General features: G+C 52.1%; 1 protein-coding gene across 2 annotated transcripts in view; it reads right to left on the bottom strand.

The window, feature by feature from the left end:
- Positions 1-14,286, bottom strand: part of Mpped1 (metallophosphoesterase domain containing 1) — a 76,866-nt gene that overhangs the window by 55,689 nt on the left and 6,891 nt on the right. For both annotated transcript variants that reach the window (XM_087899131.1, XM_087899130.1), the window contains exons 2-3: positions 9,068-9,406; positions 1,493-1,674 (exon numbers count right to left, since the gene is read on the bottom strand). In XM_087899131.1, coding sequence (XP_087755257.1) covers positions 1,493-1,674; positions 9,068-9,291 — 406 coding nt within the window. In that variant the 5' untranslated portion in view covers positions 9,292-9,406. The remainder of the gene's footprint in view (positions 1-1,492; positions 1,675-9,067; positions 9,407-14,286) is intronic.

The following is a 14,286-nucleotide window of genomic DNA, read 5'->3' as shown; positions in this document are numbered from 1 at the left end:
AAGACTTCCCTGCCCTGGAGAAAGCCACAGCCCACTCCCATGGTCCCTTGGCAATCCAGGTCAACAGGTCACTCATTTGAGCCATACTACAGGGTCCATGATGTCTCATCTGTTAAAAGCGAGTGCTCAAAGAAACATCTCACCAAAACTACAGCCACAACTTCACCAAGGCAGAGAATAAAAAAGAACCTGCCATGCCAGCCTGGCACACAGTAGGTATCTGGCCTGTGGGGACCCTGACCCAGCCAGAGGAAAGCTCTAAAGAGCTACCCTGGGCATAGAGAACCCTGAAGGAGGCAGCCCAGAGCACAGCCAGGGAGGCACCTGGCTACCACGGGCTTTGGTTACACAGGGTACTCCCCTACCCTAGCTTTCCCATGTTCTAGCCCAAATGAGCCTGAATTAAAATTCCCCATTTGAAAAATCAATATTTAAAGAGCCAAGCCTGCCAAGTGGAAGAAAAGCTCTGCTAGTAAATATTTGTCTCCACGGGCAGAGTCAGGCCTCTCACTACGGCTACCGGCCTCGTGCCTGGCCCCTGCTCCACAGATCCCAGGCAGCTGCGCAGGGCACACCCAGGGACAGCAAAGGACTGGACAGTCTGGGGAGCTTCCTACGGAAGGGGCCGACACACCTACTTCTCTCCAGGACAGCAGGCCTGTGCACCAGGCTGCACGGGAGCCATCCATCTGTCCAACCCTCCCCAAGAGGAGAAAGAGCCACACCTCACTGACTTTTCTACAGAATCCAGAACATGCAAATTCCCTACCCTAGGTTCTGGGGGAGGGGCGTGCTAGGAGGAGAAACATGCTAGGGGAGGAGCCTGCTAGGGGAGGAGCCTGCTAGGGGAGGAGCATGTTAGGGAGAGGAGCGTGCTAGAGGGAGAAGCTTGCTGGGGGAGGAGCATGTTAGTTTGTAGCTTTATTTTGGGAAAAGAAAAGCACTGGGACAAAGCCCTACCCTTGACTTGTGCTCAGTTTCTTCCACCAACACCAGCTGATGCCCACAGGATGGACTACCTCAGGTCCCTGTGACATGGGGCCACAGAGCAGACAGGGTCTCCTTACTGGAGACTGAGCCACAAGCAAACGAGTAAAGACCCTGCCCTGGCATCACTGTTCCCAAAAAGTCATCCTTCACGCACCAACTCAGCCATTCATTCATTCATCTACCAGTTGCGCTGTGAGCACCTGTGCCAGGCACTCAAGGCTGAACACATGGGTGGATCACACACAGTGAGTCAAGTCCCTTTAGGAAGGCCTCCAATACCAAAGACTTCGACAAACAAGTGGGATGTCACAGCCCAGGATAGCATGGGAGGGAAGTACAAGACCCAATCTGAGAGGCCAGGGAAGCCTCCAAGGTGGTGGACAGGCACAGGGGCAGGTTTAGGAGGAGCAGGGCAAGGCAGGGATGACAAGCTACTAGGAGGGGGCAGTTCCAGGAGCCATGTCCTCCCAAGCACCAGGTGTGCTCTGTGTGCAGGACCTACCCAGCCATTCATTGAACTTCTTCACCTCGCTCGGGAGCCCTAGCTCCGTGAAGTCCCCGGCGTGGATCAGCACATCACCATAGGGCATCTGGATGGGGTCTGTCCTTGAGTGGGTGTCAGAAACACAGACGAAGCGTGTGTAGCCAGGTGGCTTTGGGGCGTCATGAGGCACTGGGTCCACCCTGAAGGGAGAGAAGATGCTGTGGGTTATGGAGGTCACAGAACTGTGATCCTGTGGGGTAGTGGGTCCCCAAAATACAGCCACTCCATGCTCCCCGTCAAAGCAACTCAGAGAGTATCCAACTGGACATGAGCCGAGTGTAGCCTTCTGGTGGGTCCAGCAAAATGTTCTTGTCTCCTGTGCCTCAGTTTCTATTCTGTCCCATGGTGTAAGGGTTAATCTTCACTGTCAACTTGATGGGATCGTGGATCACCAAGGAAACACAGGACTGAGAGTTTGTGAAACCCTTCCCTAAAGGCTTCATCTTGAATGTAGGGAGCGCCATTGGAGTCCTGCTAGTTGAACGCCAGCAGTCATCTGACTCTGCTACCTGATTCTAGATAGACAGGGACCAGCGCCATCATGTTCCTACCATCATGCCTTTCAAGCCATGGCAGACTGTGCCCTCTCCAACTCTGAGCCAAAATAAACCTTTCTTACGCTGCTTGGTCTGCTTTCATGTGTTTGTCTGATCATAGCAACGGGAAAACCTCAGAGAACCTCTGAGTGCCCGAGCGCCATGCCCACATGCAGCGACAATTACAGCCCAGCTGTTCTGGACAGTTCCCGGCTTTGCCATCACTGCTGGGCCCGTGGAGTTTTAACATCACAGAATCACTGTCTCCCGTGCTAACCGCCTATGGTTTTCTTTTTCAACCTCTCAAAACCAGCTTTCACCCCTGGGGGGCACTATTGCCCCGCTGACGCCGAGTGGCCTGAAATCCTAGTCCATTCAAAAGAACTAACTGGTCCTGAGCTCAGCATTCAGCGCCAGAAGAATGCAGGATGCGGAAGCCACATTGCCCAGGAAAACAGCAGGTGAGGCTCTTCCCCTTCCCCCTCCCTCTCTCCTCCTCTCCCCGCCCTGAAAGAAAGGTGAGCCTTCTCCCAGGATTAATACAGTGTGGTCATTTTGATACCAAGAGCCTTCTGGGATTGTGTAAAACACCCCTGCAGTCAAAAACCAGGTCCCTGAGCCCAGCTCTGCCACTGCCATTTAGACACAAGCAGAACCCATGGCCTGGGTTTGCACCTTCCTGGACAAGAACACTCCAGAAACTAAAAGAATATAGCTAAATAAGTTCCATCCCCTTTCCCAGGAGCCCTCGCAGCCAGCCGAGGGCCTGCCTTAGGCCCCCAGTCCAGGGTTCTTCGCAGAGCGTACTGCATCCCCAACTGAATGACTTCACCAGGCTCACAACGCTTAAAAACAACGCGATGACATTTCAACAAGCAGCCCTCTCCAAACGAGTACGCCGCTCGAGGAGTCGTGTTTAAATCTAATTATGCGTCAAGCCAAAAGCAGTACCGTATCAGTTACATAAATACTTTTAAAGACATCTTTCTAATTATCCTTTTTTTTTCAGACAATATACTTCGGAGAAATTTAATTAACACCTTATGAGAGACATGGGTTCAGCATGCTAATGTGTACAGCGCCTCCTCAAGCTGGATCTGCAGCAGGTGGAGGCACCATGCCAGCCTCCCCTCCATCTCTGAGGCACCACGGAGGGTAGTACCCTTGGTCCCCCTTTGGGGGCTGTTAAGCCAAGACAGAGCCTGGGTAGCTTGGAGATAGGCCAGCTAGAAAGATAGGTTTATTTGCCAAATGAGTCCAATGATGGGCAGCCAGGAAGGTGCTGGGCTCTTGTCTCCACTCGTTGTCCACCCATTCTGTGTTCAATTAGCACAAGTACTGAGTTCCTAATAGGTACCAACTTCTGAGGCCAGTGAGGGCAAGAGGGAGGAGTGAGCAAGGGCCCTGCCCACCAGGAGACCACAGCTTGCAGGCAGCACAGATTTGGCTAGACTGTGACTCTGCGCTCTTAGTTTAATAGGGCAATGGAAGGCTTAAAGATCAGAGAGGGCCCTAACCCATTCTGGGTTCCTGGAAGCTTCCAGAAGGAGGCAGTATGTGAACAGATCTGGAAGGCGAATCTCCCTGCAATTCTCACTTTTCCTATGTCCGCTGGGACTTTCAGCATCTCCTCTCCAAGACAGTCTAACAGGTTCGGGGTGTGCAGGTCCCCCATCTGTGCTCTCTGCCCATTCCGACAGTGCTGACTGGACCCCAGGCAGCCAGTCAGCACTGGACGACCTAGACCAGTGGACACCAAAACCCAGGCAAACCAAACACATCCATCTGTTCTCCCATCTCACCCAACACACACAAACATGCACATGTGCACACACACACACATGCATATACTTTATAGATGCCATAAAGTTACAAAGTCAAAGAAACCGAGAGAAAGGAAGAAGGGGGAGGCTGGGAGTGTGGTGGGATCCAACAGTCTCTCCTTAAGAGACGACCTGGCCACCAGGCAGCTGAGGGCTCTCACCAATGGGAGCGGTTGTGGGAGCCCGAGCTCTTTAATTAACTTTACCTTATTTCTCTGCACCCCGGGGCTTCTGAGAACTGTGAAGACAGAAGCCTAGAGATCCCCAGAGAGCAAGCGAGCTAAAGTCTCCTTTCCCCAGCTCAGTTCTGCGGCAAAGCTGCTTGCCCAACCTTGCACGAAAAGAGAACGAGCTCCATTCCCAGTGTTGGGAGCTCAGCATGGAACTCAGTGGCGACCTCACATTTTCTCTCCTCTCCTCCCTCCTGGTGACCCTTGGCAAAGTAGCCTGCCGGCATTCCCATTTTACAGGTGATAAAACTGAGGCTCGGGAAAAGGTGATTTCACCCATAGAAGCTGACTTCAGGGGGCTAGGGAGATCACTCAGTGGGTAAAATGCCTTCAGCTCTTTCCCCAAAAGCCACCCTGGACAGCAGCATGCCTGGTGTCAAACACCAACACAGGCCTCATAGGAGACGTAGTGTCCCTCAGTTGCCCCAAAGAAAAAAGGTGCTGTGAAGTCTGAGGTTCCTGTAACATGGACATCTGTGGGCCTGGGACATGTTGTCTGAAAATCCTGTAAAAGAGGAGACTGAAGCCCAAGTCGGACAGTGAACAGATTGTCCATTCAACACAACTGCCCCAGCCCTCTCTTTCTAGTGCTCTGCCCAAGAAGGGTGGGTTCCAAGGTGACCTGGCCACCCTGCCCGTGCACACCTTCAGCCTGTACTTCCTGCTGCCGCTCAGCCTTGGACTAGCCGGTCCTTCCAGCTGGGGTGACCCATTCTGCTTCCTTCAAAGGCTGCAGCACCTCGGTGCCCAGACCCTCCCACATCCCCAGGGCTCTTCCTGGCCTCACCCTCCCTCCCACCTCCTTCTTTCTTTCCATTTGCTGTATAAGGACCCAGACACGAGCGGAGGCGCAGGGGAACCTCCTGAAGGAAGGAACCCTTTCTGAAGTACCCCCTCAGAAAGAGCATCTACAGCTGGGACAGGGCCGGACATGTGTGACCAGTAGGAGTTGGAGAAGGCTTCGAGTGACCCATGAAGGACACAGAGCACACAGGGCTGAGAGCTAGAGAAGCCATGGGAACAACAGCCGTGCAAGGATCCGAGGCTGGGCTGAGGAGATAAACTCCATCAGGAAAGCACTGGCCTCAGAAGAAGAAGGACTATGGAGTTCAGTCCCTAGAAGTCAAATGAAAACTGAACAGAGATTCATGCCTGTAATCCCAGCACTGGGAAGGTGGAGACAGGAGGCTCCTGGTAAGGAGACGGTAAGATCCAGGTCAACAAAAGTAAGATGGACAGCTACTGAGGAGCCACACCTCTGGCCTTCACGGGTATACACAAACACACACACACACACACACACACACACACACACACACGCCAGATGCACATACATATCACACACTCACACAGTATACACACACTACACTCTCACACACATATACCACACATACACTCACATACCGCATGCACACACACATACCCCCCCAACACACACACTAGGTCACCAGGTGCATACACTACATATTCACATAGCACACACAACACATATACACATGTGTGCACATGCACACATGTGCAAACACATGCACACGAGCACAGACATATACATACCACACACATACACACACCATGTGTGCACATACATGCATACACGTGCACACACCACACTCATGCGCACACATGTATCCACATGCACACACATGCAAACACACATAACACCTGGGGCAGGAAGAAGGCTAGAAGGTTTGGGAAACCAGAAGCAGCTGCTGTATCTGTTGCCCAGGAAGGCAGGACGTACCGAGTCCTCTCCTGCTCTGCCCCTGGCCCCTGTCCAGCTCCAGCCCGAGTCCGCGGCCTCTCAGCTAGTAGACGGATGAGCCCACTGCACAGGGCAAAGTGGGTGTCCTGGCTGTGCATGTCCCCCTTCCAAAGTCTTAGTTTCTGCCTCTGAAAGGAGGGGTCAGGTGTCAACCCAGTCAAGCGCTGGGGACCGGGGCCAGAAGGTTCCTCTCAGCCTAGCTCTCCTACTGCTGTCCCTAAAAACTCCAGCATCTAGCACCACTTGAGGGGCCCAGAAGTCTTTAAAGGTTCTGACCCATATCTCCAGTGACCCCAAAAAGGCAGAGGGAAGAGTTTTTGCTTAGCACCAAGTGTGTCCATCCCCGGATACCTTCACGGCAGGCTCCAGTAACCCTGTCCCTCCCTCTCACTGTCCACTGTTGCACCTCCATTCCCAGGGTCCTGATGCCTGGAGGGCTCTCCCAGAACCTCCTGGATTTCTCAGCCCCAGGGGCCACAGCTAGAGTTCCCAGTTGCAGACAGTCATCCCTCAGGCAAAGGCAGACAAGTTACCAGCAGGGTTTCAGGGCACCTGAGCAAATCACACAGCTCAGTGAGAGGCCACGTGGAACTGTCACTGCTATTATTAAATACAAACTGTGGATTTATTAAATAGGGCCTCCCCTTACTCCCTCACCCCAGAGACAAAGCCCATGGCAGTGATGAGACACCAAGCCGGAAGCAGCAGCTGCCCTGCACACCTCTCTTAGAAACAGAGTGGCCACGTGTGAAGGAATCCCCTACAGCCTGCAGGCCTCCTCCAGTTCCCCAGTGGCCACTCGGCCCCGTTGCTCATGGAAGCCAGGTTCTCACCGACTATTAGAGCAGGCCAAACAAGAGAGTTCCAGACCAGGAGGACACCAGATAGACAGACAGACAGACAGGAAAGCCGGCATGCTTTTTCTCCATGGTTTTTGCTGTTACAAGGGTCACACATTGTCTTGCTCTGATGACCTGCAGCTGCCCATCAACAGATGCCTGGAACACAAGCCCCATGAGAGCCGGTAGCTGCCTCTGATCACTCCAAGCATTAAGCTCCACGCCCAGGCCTGGCTCGTGCTACGATGACCACCAGTCAGTCACATGACTCCACTGCATGGGGACTTCTCTATTGTGCCCTCGGCATCACTGTAAACATCACTTTGCAGTTGGGGAAACTGAGGCATCAAACAGTGAGAGCCTTACCCAGGTAGACCAGTCCAAGACCCATGTTTCTAACCAACAAGCTGCCTAACTGTTCCCAAGGAACTTGAATGAATGAACAAAAGAAAGGAGAGAGAACGGAAAGACTGACCTCCACTGCTGCCTGGTGAAATGGGAACAGGCACCTTCTCTCCCTCATCGACTCACTGCCCTTCCCCAGGACACAGTCTGGTCTCAGGGCCTGTAGCCAACCTCTCCTTCAGGGGTCCCTCTACCCAGCAGGCACCTCTGAGATTCTCAGATACCCTCTCCAGCCCCCTGGGGGCTCTACCCTTACACTCCTTCTCCCTAGCCCAGGGAACCCTAATACCCCTTCCCAATCGTCCCCCAATCCCGAAGGTCTCTACTAAAATCTACCTCATCCAGAAGGACGTTCCCAAACACCCCAAACTGGATGGACCCTCCTCAGCTCTCCTCTCTTATCGTCTGTCTGCGTGGCTTTTTATTTTCCACAGGCTAAGGTCTCCACAGGTTGACCCAATCACATTCCCCAATAGCCCCAAAGGGCAACATCCCTGAGGTCAGGGCTCTCACAGATGAGTGTATCTACAAATGTACTCCCATCCGCACCAACTGCACTGCCTGAGGGCCTGGGGCTCTCCCACATTCTCACTGGACAGGACCAACTCTAGCATCAGGGACCTGAGTATCATCATCTCCAGTTCTAACAACAACAACAACAACAACAACAACAAATCTAAGCAGAGAAAGGCAGGCCTCTGTCCGCAGCATCCCCACCAGGCTGCTAGGTGCCCAAGTCCAAGAAGCACCATGCCCTCAATGGTGTACTCAGCTGCTTAAATCCTCCAGTCTGGCTCCCAAATCAAAAAGTAAATAAAAATAAATAACCAAAGAGGCAATACTCAGCTAGAAATCCATCAAAAATGACACCTTCTGACCACGTGGGTTGAAGCCTCTAGGAAGGAGCATTGTTCCTGCAAGTGCAGCTGGGAAAGAAGGCATTCCCACATTGGAACCCTCCGCTCCAGACCACATGACTGCCGCCGTCAATGCCTTTCTTCCAGGGAATTATCTCCCTCGAACACTGTTTAACAGAACGGGGATTGAAGGCAGCCACACAGAAAGGAAGGACTGCTTACCACTCCGCTACCCCATCCCTCTGCATGCTGGGATCTGAGCAACTCACCCATTCTACACTGATCCTGAGTGACAACTACTGGGACCTTGTGAACCCACACACTACTCAGAAGTAGGGCTCCAGCCCCTAGAGGAAGCTCAGTGTCTGCACCCCCAGGGATAACCTAATGTTCTTGAGAGGGCCTTCTAGCAACCCTGTGACACTGGTCACACTGGCCATAGCTGCTAGCTTCTTGTTCTGTCAGCAGGGAGCCATCAGTCTCTCCCCACTCTGTGTGGGATCAGGGTGACCTTGACCCAGAAGGCACCTGAGACGCTATGAATGTGTATGAAACAGAAAGGAGGTGTTCCCAGACCCCCTGACCTCCTCTGTAGAACACTTCAGGAGCATGGAATCAAACAAAAGGGAGAGGAGACAACTCATCCAGGATGGGGCCCTAACCTACTGCTGGTCCTACAGCCAGACCCTCTCCCTGTGTGTGACTCAGTCTCCCTGAAGGAGCAAGTCAGACTAGAGGTTGAAATTCAGCCCCTCGACATTTCCCCAGAAAGAACAAGTGAGACTGCGGGTTGTGAAATTTCTGGTTCCGTCGTCAAATCTTGACTCTCTCTGTACAATCAGCTCATTTTCAAACACTTCTGAAGAATTCATCAAGTCCAATAAAAGGGGTCTGAAGGGCCAGTGTGGATCCCCGGGACCACCAGTCTGGGGCTTCCCTCAGGTCCCTCCCAACTGTAACCCGAGTGTAGCACAGAGAGATTTGGTCCGCGAGGCCCCAGAGTATGTGTCCACGGATGAGCCAGAAGCCAGGAGGAAACCACAGCCCTGTACCCGCCCGGTTCCTGGGCATCGGCACTTACATCTGCACGTGAGGTGGCTGAAAGCGGCCCTGGTTGATGTTGTAGAAGGTGAAGGCCTGGGTGGGGTTGGAACTGTACTCGTCCACCTCAATAATGAGCCGGCCATGCTGGTGCCTCCGCGCCGCCATCACGTGTGACTGAGAGAACGCCATGCCCAGGCCGCAGGGGAGCAGGGCCAGGGCCTCGGCCTTCAGGATGCCAGCATCCCACCTAGAGCGCCACATGGACCTCCGTGGGCCACCCGGGCATCTCCCACCACCGCCACTGCCGCCGTCGCCGTCACCGTCACCGTCGCCTCCGCCGCTGTTGCCTGGTCCCCCCGCCAGACCTGCAAACAGACTGGAGAGACAGAGCAGAACCATGCGACAGTTAATCTGTTTGGGATTTGTTTTATTTAATGTCAGATGAAGATTTAGAAAGAGGGAAAGGATGGGGGGAAGAGGGGGGAAAACACAGTCGCACACAGCTCAAAAACTCATTACAAATCTTTCCAACTCAGCAGTTTGATGAATATACTTTGGTAAAAAGGAAGAGAGAAGGGAGGGAGAAGACCATGAGGAGAAAAAAAAAGCCCACGATGCCATGGACGGATGCATGTGCAGTCCAACATGTTTAAATACTTCAGACATTTTTTTCCCTCCAACAAGATTCTTGGAATCTACACGGTAGCTGAGCTGGGGACAAGACAATGGCTGGTATTTTGTAAACAGGGAAGTTAAATTTCTATTTTTCCGATTTGGGGAACAGGAAGGATTCCTGACTAACTCCACCTCCTCCCCACATACCCCCCAAACACATCCGCAGAGCCACACCCACACCCCAGCAAGTCTAAGCAGGTAGAAAAGCACAGCGCAGGATGAAAATTCCTTCCTAAACATCAATTTAACCTCGGGACATCTTTCGGAGGCACCCAGAGAAGGGGGTTTCCAAGCAGTGGCCATACAGCCCCTCTGCTGAGGCAGCGTTGGTGGTCCCAGGAGAAAGCTGGATTGAGAGGGTCTCCCTCCCTATGCATCACCCTGGCCCCAGCAGGGTCCCGGGATCCAAGAACCCATCCAATCACACAGAGAAAATTCTGTAGTGTTTCTTATTTTTTTCTTCCAGTGGAAAGGTGCGGTTTGCCGATGAATTTAACTAGACTAAAACTCCCCTGCAGCAGGTTCTGAGTCAGCCGTGTGGAGCCTGGAGGCATAGGCCGGGCCAGTGAGACAGCATTTGTCTTGGTGACTTGTGCCTGCCTGGTCATTGACACCGTGATTCCCTCATCCCATTCTGAATAATGTTTTAATTGTGTGAGCAGGGACTTGAAGGGGTTTTTTTTTTGTTTTGTTTTTTGTGGTTTTTTTTTTTTGCCTTGTTTTTGGGTTGTGGTTTTTAAGATCCTCCAATGGCCCTGCTTATGCTGTATTTAACCAAGGAGAAAATCACGTAGTTTAAATGATTCCTGGACACTTGGATCCCAGTCACATTAAAGGAAGAAAAATCCCCCTTGTTTTGTGTTTGGAAGGGGAATCGACACACTCCAAAAACAAATTAGATTAGGAAAATGACAAAAATTAGAGACTGGAGAACATTTTAATTACGTGCAAGGAGAAACGGGTTATTAATTCTTAAAAAAAAATTCTCAATCATCCCCATACAAGGTAAAATAAAACAGCAATAATCTCTCCTCTCAAAACACGGAAAGAAAGGAACAGTCCTGCCAGGCAAGGTAGGTACAGCAGTAGTCTCAGGAGGCTGAGGCAGGAGGATAACTGTGAGTTTCAGACCTCATCTCACAAAGATTGGAGAACTAGATATGGTGAGATATGTCTGTAAGCCCAGTCCTTGAGAGGGAGAGGGGAACCGGGCGGGGGGGGGGGGGTCAGGAGTTCAAGATCATTCAAGTTTGAGGCCAGCCTGGGCTATATAACACCCTGTGGCTCGGTGGTTAAGAGCACTGTCTGCTCTTCCAGAAGACCCGGGTTCAATTTCCAGCACCCACATGGCAGCTCATGACTGTCTATAACTCCAGTTCCAAGGGATCTGACATCCTCACACAAACATGCACGCAGGTAAAACACCAATGTGGTTTACCAGCCCAAACCTCCTGACCCAATCCTGCTCTCTCAGCCTGAGTCACTATCTTCCTGTCCAGGTGGGGACAACCACTCACTCTTCACCTCTAAGCTTGGACCAGAACCTTCCTGCTGGGGTCCTGTGAGAAACCTGGATATCTGATAAGAGCTGATAAGATTATGTGTCCCCATGACTTATTCCTGTATGCTACCAGCTGTGACCACGATCAAGCGCTCGACGCTCCCATGGGCAGTCTGGTCACCCACAACACGAAGAGAACAAGAGTCCCCAGCTCAGAGTTGTGAATAGTAAAAAAGATGACACCCAAGTAAACTGGTTGTCACATGGCCTGGGGGTACACAGCAAGTGCTCAATGAATGCATCAGTCTCTCCCAGGTGGCCCATCACAAAGCTTCACAGATGGTTGAAAAACATGGATGGATAGATGGATGGATGGAGGGAGGGATGGATGGATGGATGGATGGACTGACAGATGCATGCATATGGACAGTGTCTGGTCAGATTCCTTCCCTAGCACCCAGCACTGACCTGGCAAAGAATGGGTGTCTATAGAGCCCAGTCCAAGCCTGAGGAGTCACAGTCTTCTTCCAGTCCCATGCCATCAGCCCATCAGAGTGCTGGTCACACTGAGCCCAGCCTGGACCAAGGGGAATCAAGGGACACACACACACACACACACACACACACACACACACACACACACTGCCCCCCAACCCCCGGTAAGCAGGTGCCAGCAGCGGCACCTCAGTGAGAAAGCTGCCTGGCAGCAGGAGATTCAGAGGGAAGAGGCAGGCAGGGAATACCAGGGTACCAGCCCTGCCATGCCATGTTGCGCTTCACATAAAGAGGACTCACCACAGGTCCTGCCTAGAGAAACCAAGGAAACCGGGAACCCAGGGCCTCCTGAGCTTCCATTTCATGTGTATGGCTGTTGAAGCAGCCGCCAGCACACCCGCATGCAGTTCCGCAGTCCACTGAGGGAGAGGAGCTTCCAGGGAAAACGGCTTTCAGCAGGGAAATGCTCACACCTGGTCCCCAAATATGCACGGTTGAGTGACAAAGTTTTGAGTTGGTTCCCTGTCCCGTGGGGTGACCTTGAACCTACTCACAGGTCCTGGGAGAGGGGAGTCCTGCCAAGACTACTCCAGGGGTTGGGGGAGATACAGAGAGAAGTGGGGTAGAAGGAAGGAAGGAGGGAAGGAGGGAAGGGAGGATTGAAGAAAAGGAAGGAAGGAGGGAGGGAGGAAAGGAAGGAGAGAGGGAGGGAAGGAAAGATTGAAGAAAAGGAAGGAAGGAAAGAAGGAGGGAGAGAGGGAGGAAGGGGAGGAAGGAAAGAAGAAAGGAAGGAAGGAAGGGAAGAAGGAAGAAAGGAATCCATCTTGTTCAACAAATATATTTCAGTTCCCACTTTCTGTCCCTGTCCCTTGTGCAAAAAGAAAAATAAATAAATAATAAATAAATAAATACACTGAAAACATAAAGAGGTCCCTGTCCCCAAGGAGTGGGCTGAGAGCAGAGGATAAATGCATACATAAACAAAAAAAAATGCGTCTCCAGACCATAGCATCCGGAAGAAAACAGAGTTCAGAAACAAGACAGCGTGCAACGAGGGCTCGATCAATGGGGTGATCATGAAAGACGTTTACAAAGGGGCCGTCACCTAGTAGGACAGGTAAGTGACCCAGCCACACCCAGGCCTGGAGACAGAGCGCCGAGGCAGAGGGGGCAGAGAAGCACCAGAGATGACCCTCCTGTTACTGTCAATCTGGCTGTCTGCCAGCAGGCCTCTGGGGTGAAGAGGTCACAGGGTATAAATGTGGGTGATGCAGGCACATGGCCTAATCTCTTTCCACTTCGCTGTTGTTCTCCACCTGGAGTTATAGAAAGGGTAGGAGCAACCACGTGTCTTCTCTTCCACAGAACCTCAGTGAGAGAGCTGAGTTTGAAAGTGCTGGGCCTGCCTATTTCAGTACTGGTGGACACATGCCCTACATTTGGGGGACTAGCTTAAGTACTGTCCTCTTCTAAGACAGTCTTTCTCTGGAGCCATGGTGTTGACCAGGACACCAAGGGGCAAGCTGTGCCGAGATGCCCACTGTAGAGGAGGCTGACGCCCAGAGAAAAGGTCTCGTTTCAGTCCCCGCACCCTAGCTTTGTCTAGCCTTCTGTTGGTTTTTGGACTCTGTCACCACAGCCAGAATGCACCAGCCTCCAGGGGTGCTTGAAACTCACTCTGCCCAGTCCCTCTGGAACACCCAACCCCCTAGGAGTAGCCGCTACCCTCCAGGAAAGCCAGCAACTCCAGACACGCCAGGACGACACCAGCCCAGTTCCCCCCTCACTCCTCGGCCCCAGCTCAGTCACTTGGGTTTTCCCTACCGACCAGGAATCTACACGAAGCCTCCATGCGAGCAGCTTCTCACACCACTCAGCTCCTGAGTTTGACCACCTGTTTCCTGGCTCAAGGCCCTGGAGATGATATTCTACCAAGCCTCCCTAGGCTGTATCAGAGCCTCCACCCATGGCCACCAGATCCTCCCTGGTCAAAGCTCCCAATGCTGGTCCTGGTCCTATATCTGAAACAAATGAGAAACCAAAGTAGAAAATGATGGATGACGGATGTAAGAATAACATGGAGATATGGATGCATGCGTCATGGGTATAGAGGTGGGTATATGCAGAGATGCATGGATGCATAAATGGACAGATGGATGCACACATGATACATAAATGGATATGTGGCTGTGTGAGGATGTGTGTGGATGGACGGGTGGATGGATGGGCGGAGAAATGTGTGGAAGTGTATGGATGGATGGATGGATGGATGGATGGGCGGGCAGATGTGTGGAGGTGGATGATGGATGGATGGGTGGGCAGATGTGTGGATAGACAGACAGATGTGTGAATGTATGGATATGTGTACACATGGATACAAGCATGATGGGCAGGCACAGTCTTTGCATCTGACAGACCATGTTTAAAACAACTTTCACTACTCCACATCTGAGTTTTTCTTGGAAATGTGCAGATTCTAAATCTCCCTCACATGACTGAGGCTCCAACACACAGTAGGTACTTAATCAGTGTCCCATCTGCTCAGTGAGATGGCTTTAATAAAACCCAGAGTTCTGCAGGGAACT

This window comes from Myodes glareolus, chromosome 19, assembly GCF_982192425.1.
Source record: "Myodes glareolus chromosome 19, mMyoGla1.1, whole genome shotgun sequence".
Lineage (NCBI taxonomy): Eukaryota > Metazoa > Chordata > Mammalia > Rodentia > Cricetidae > Myodes > Myodes glareolus.
This window is presented reverse-complemented; position numbering and strand designations above follow the sequence as displayed.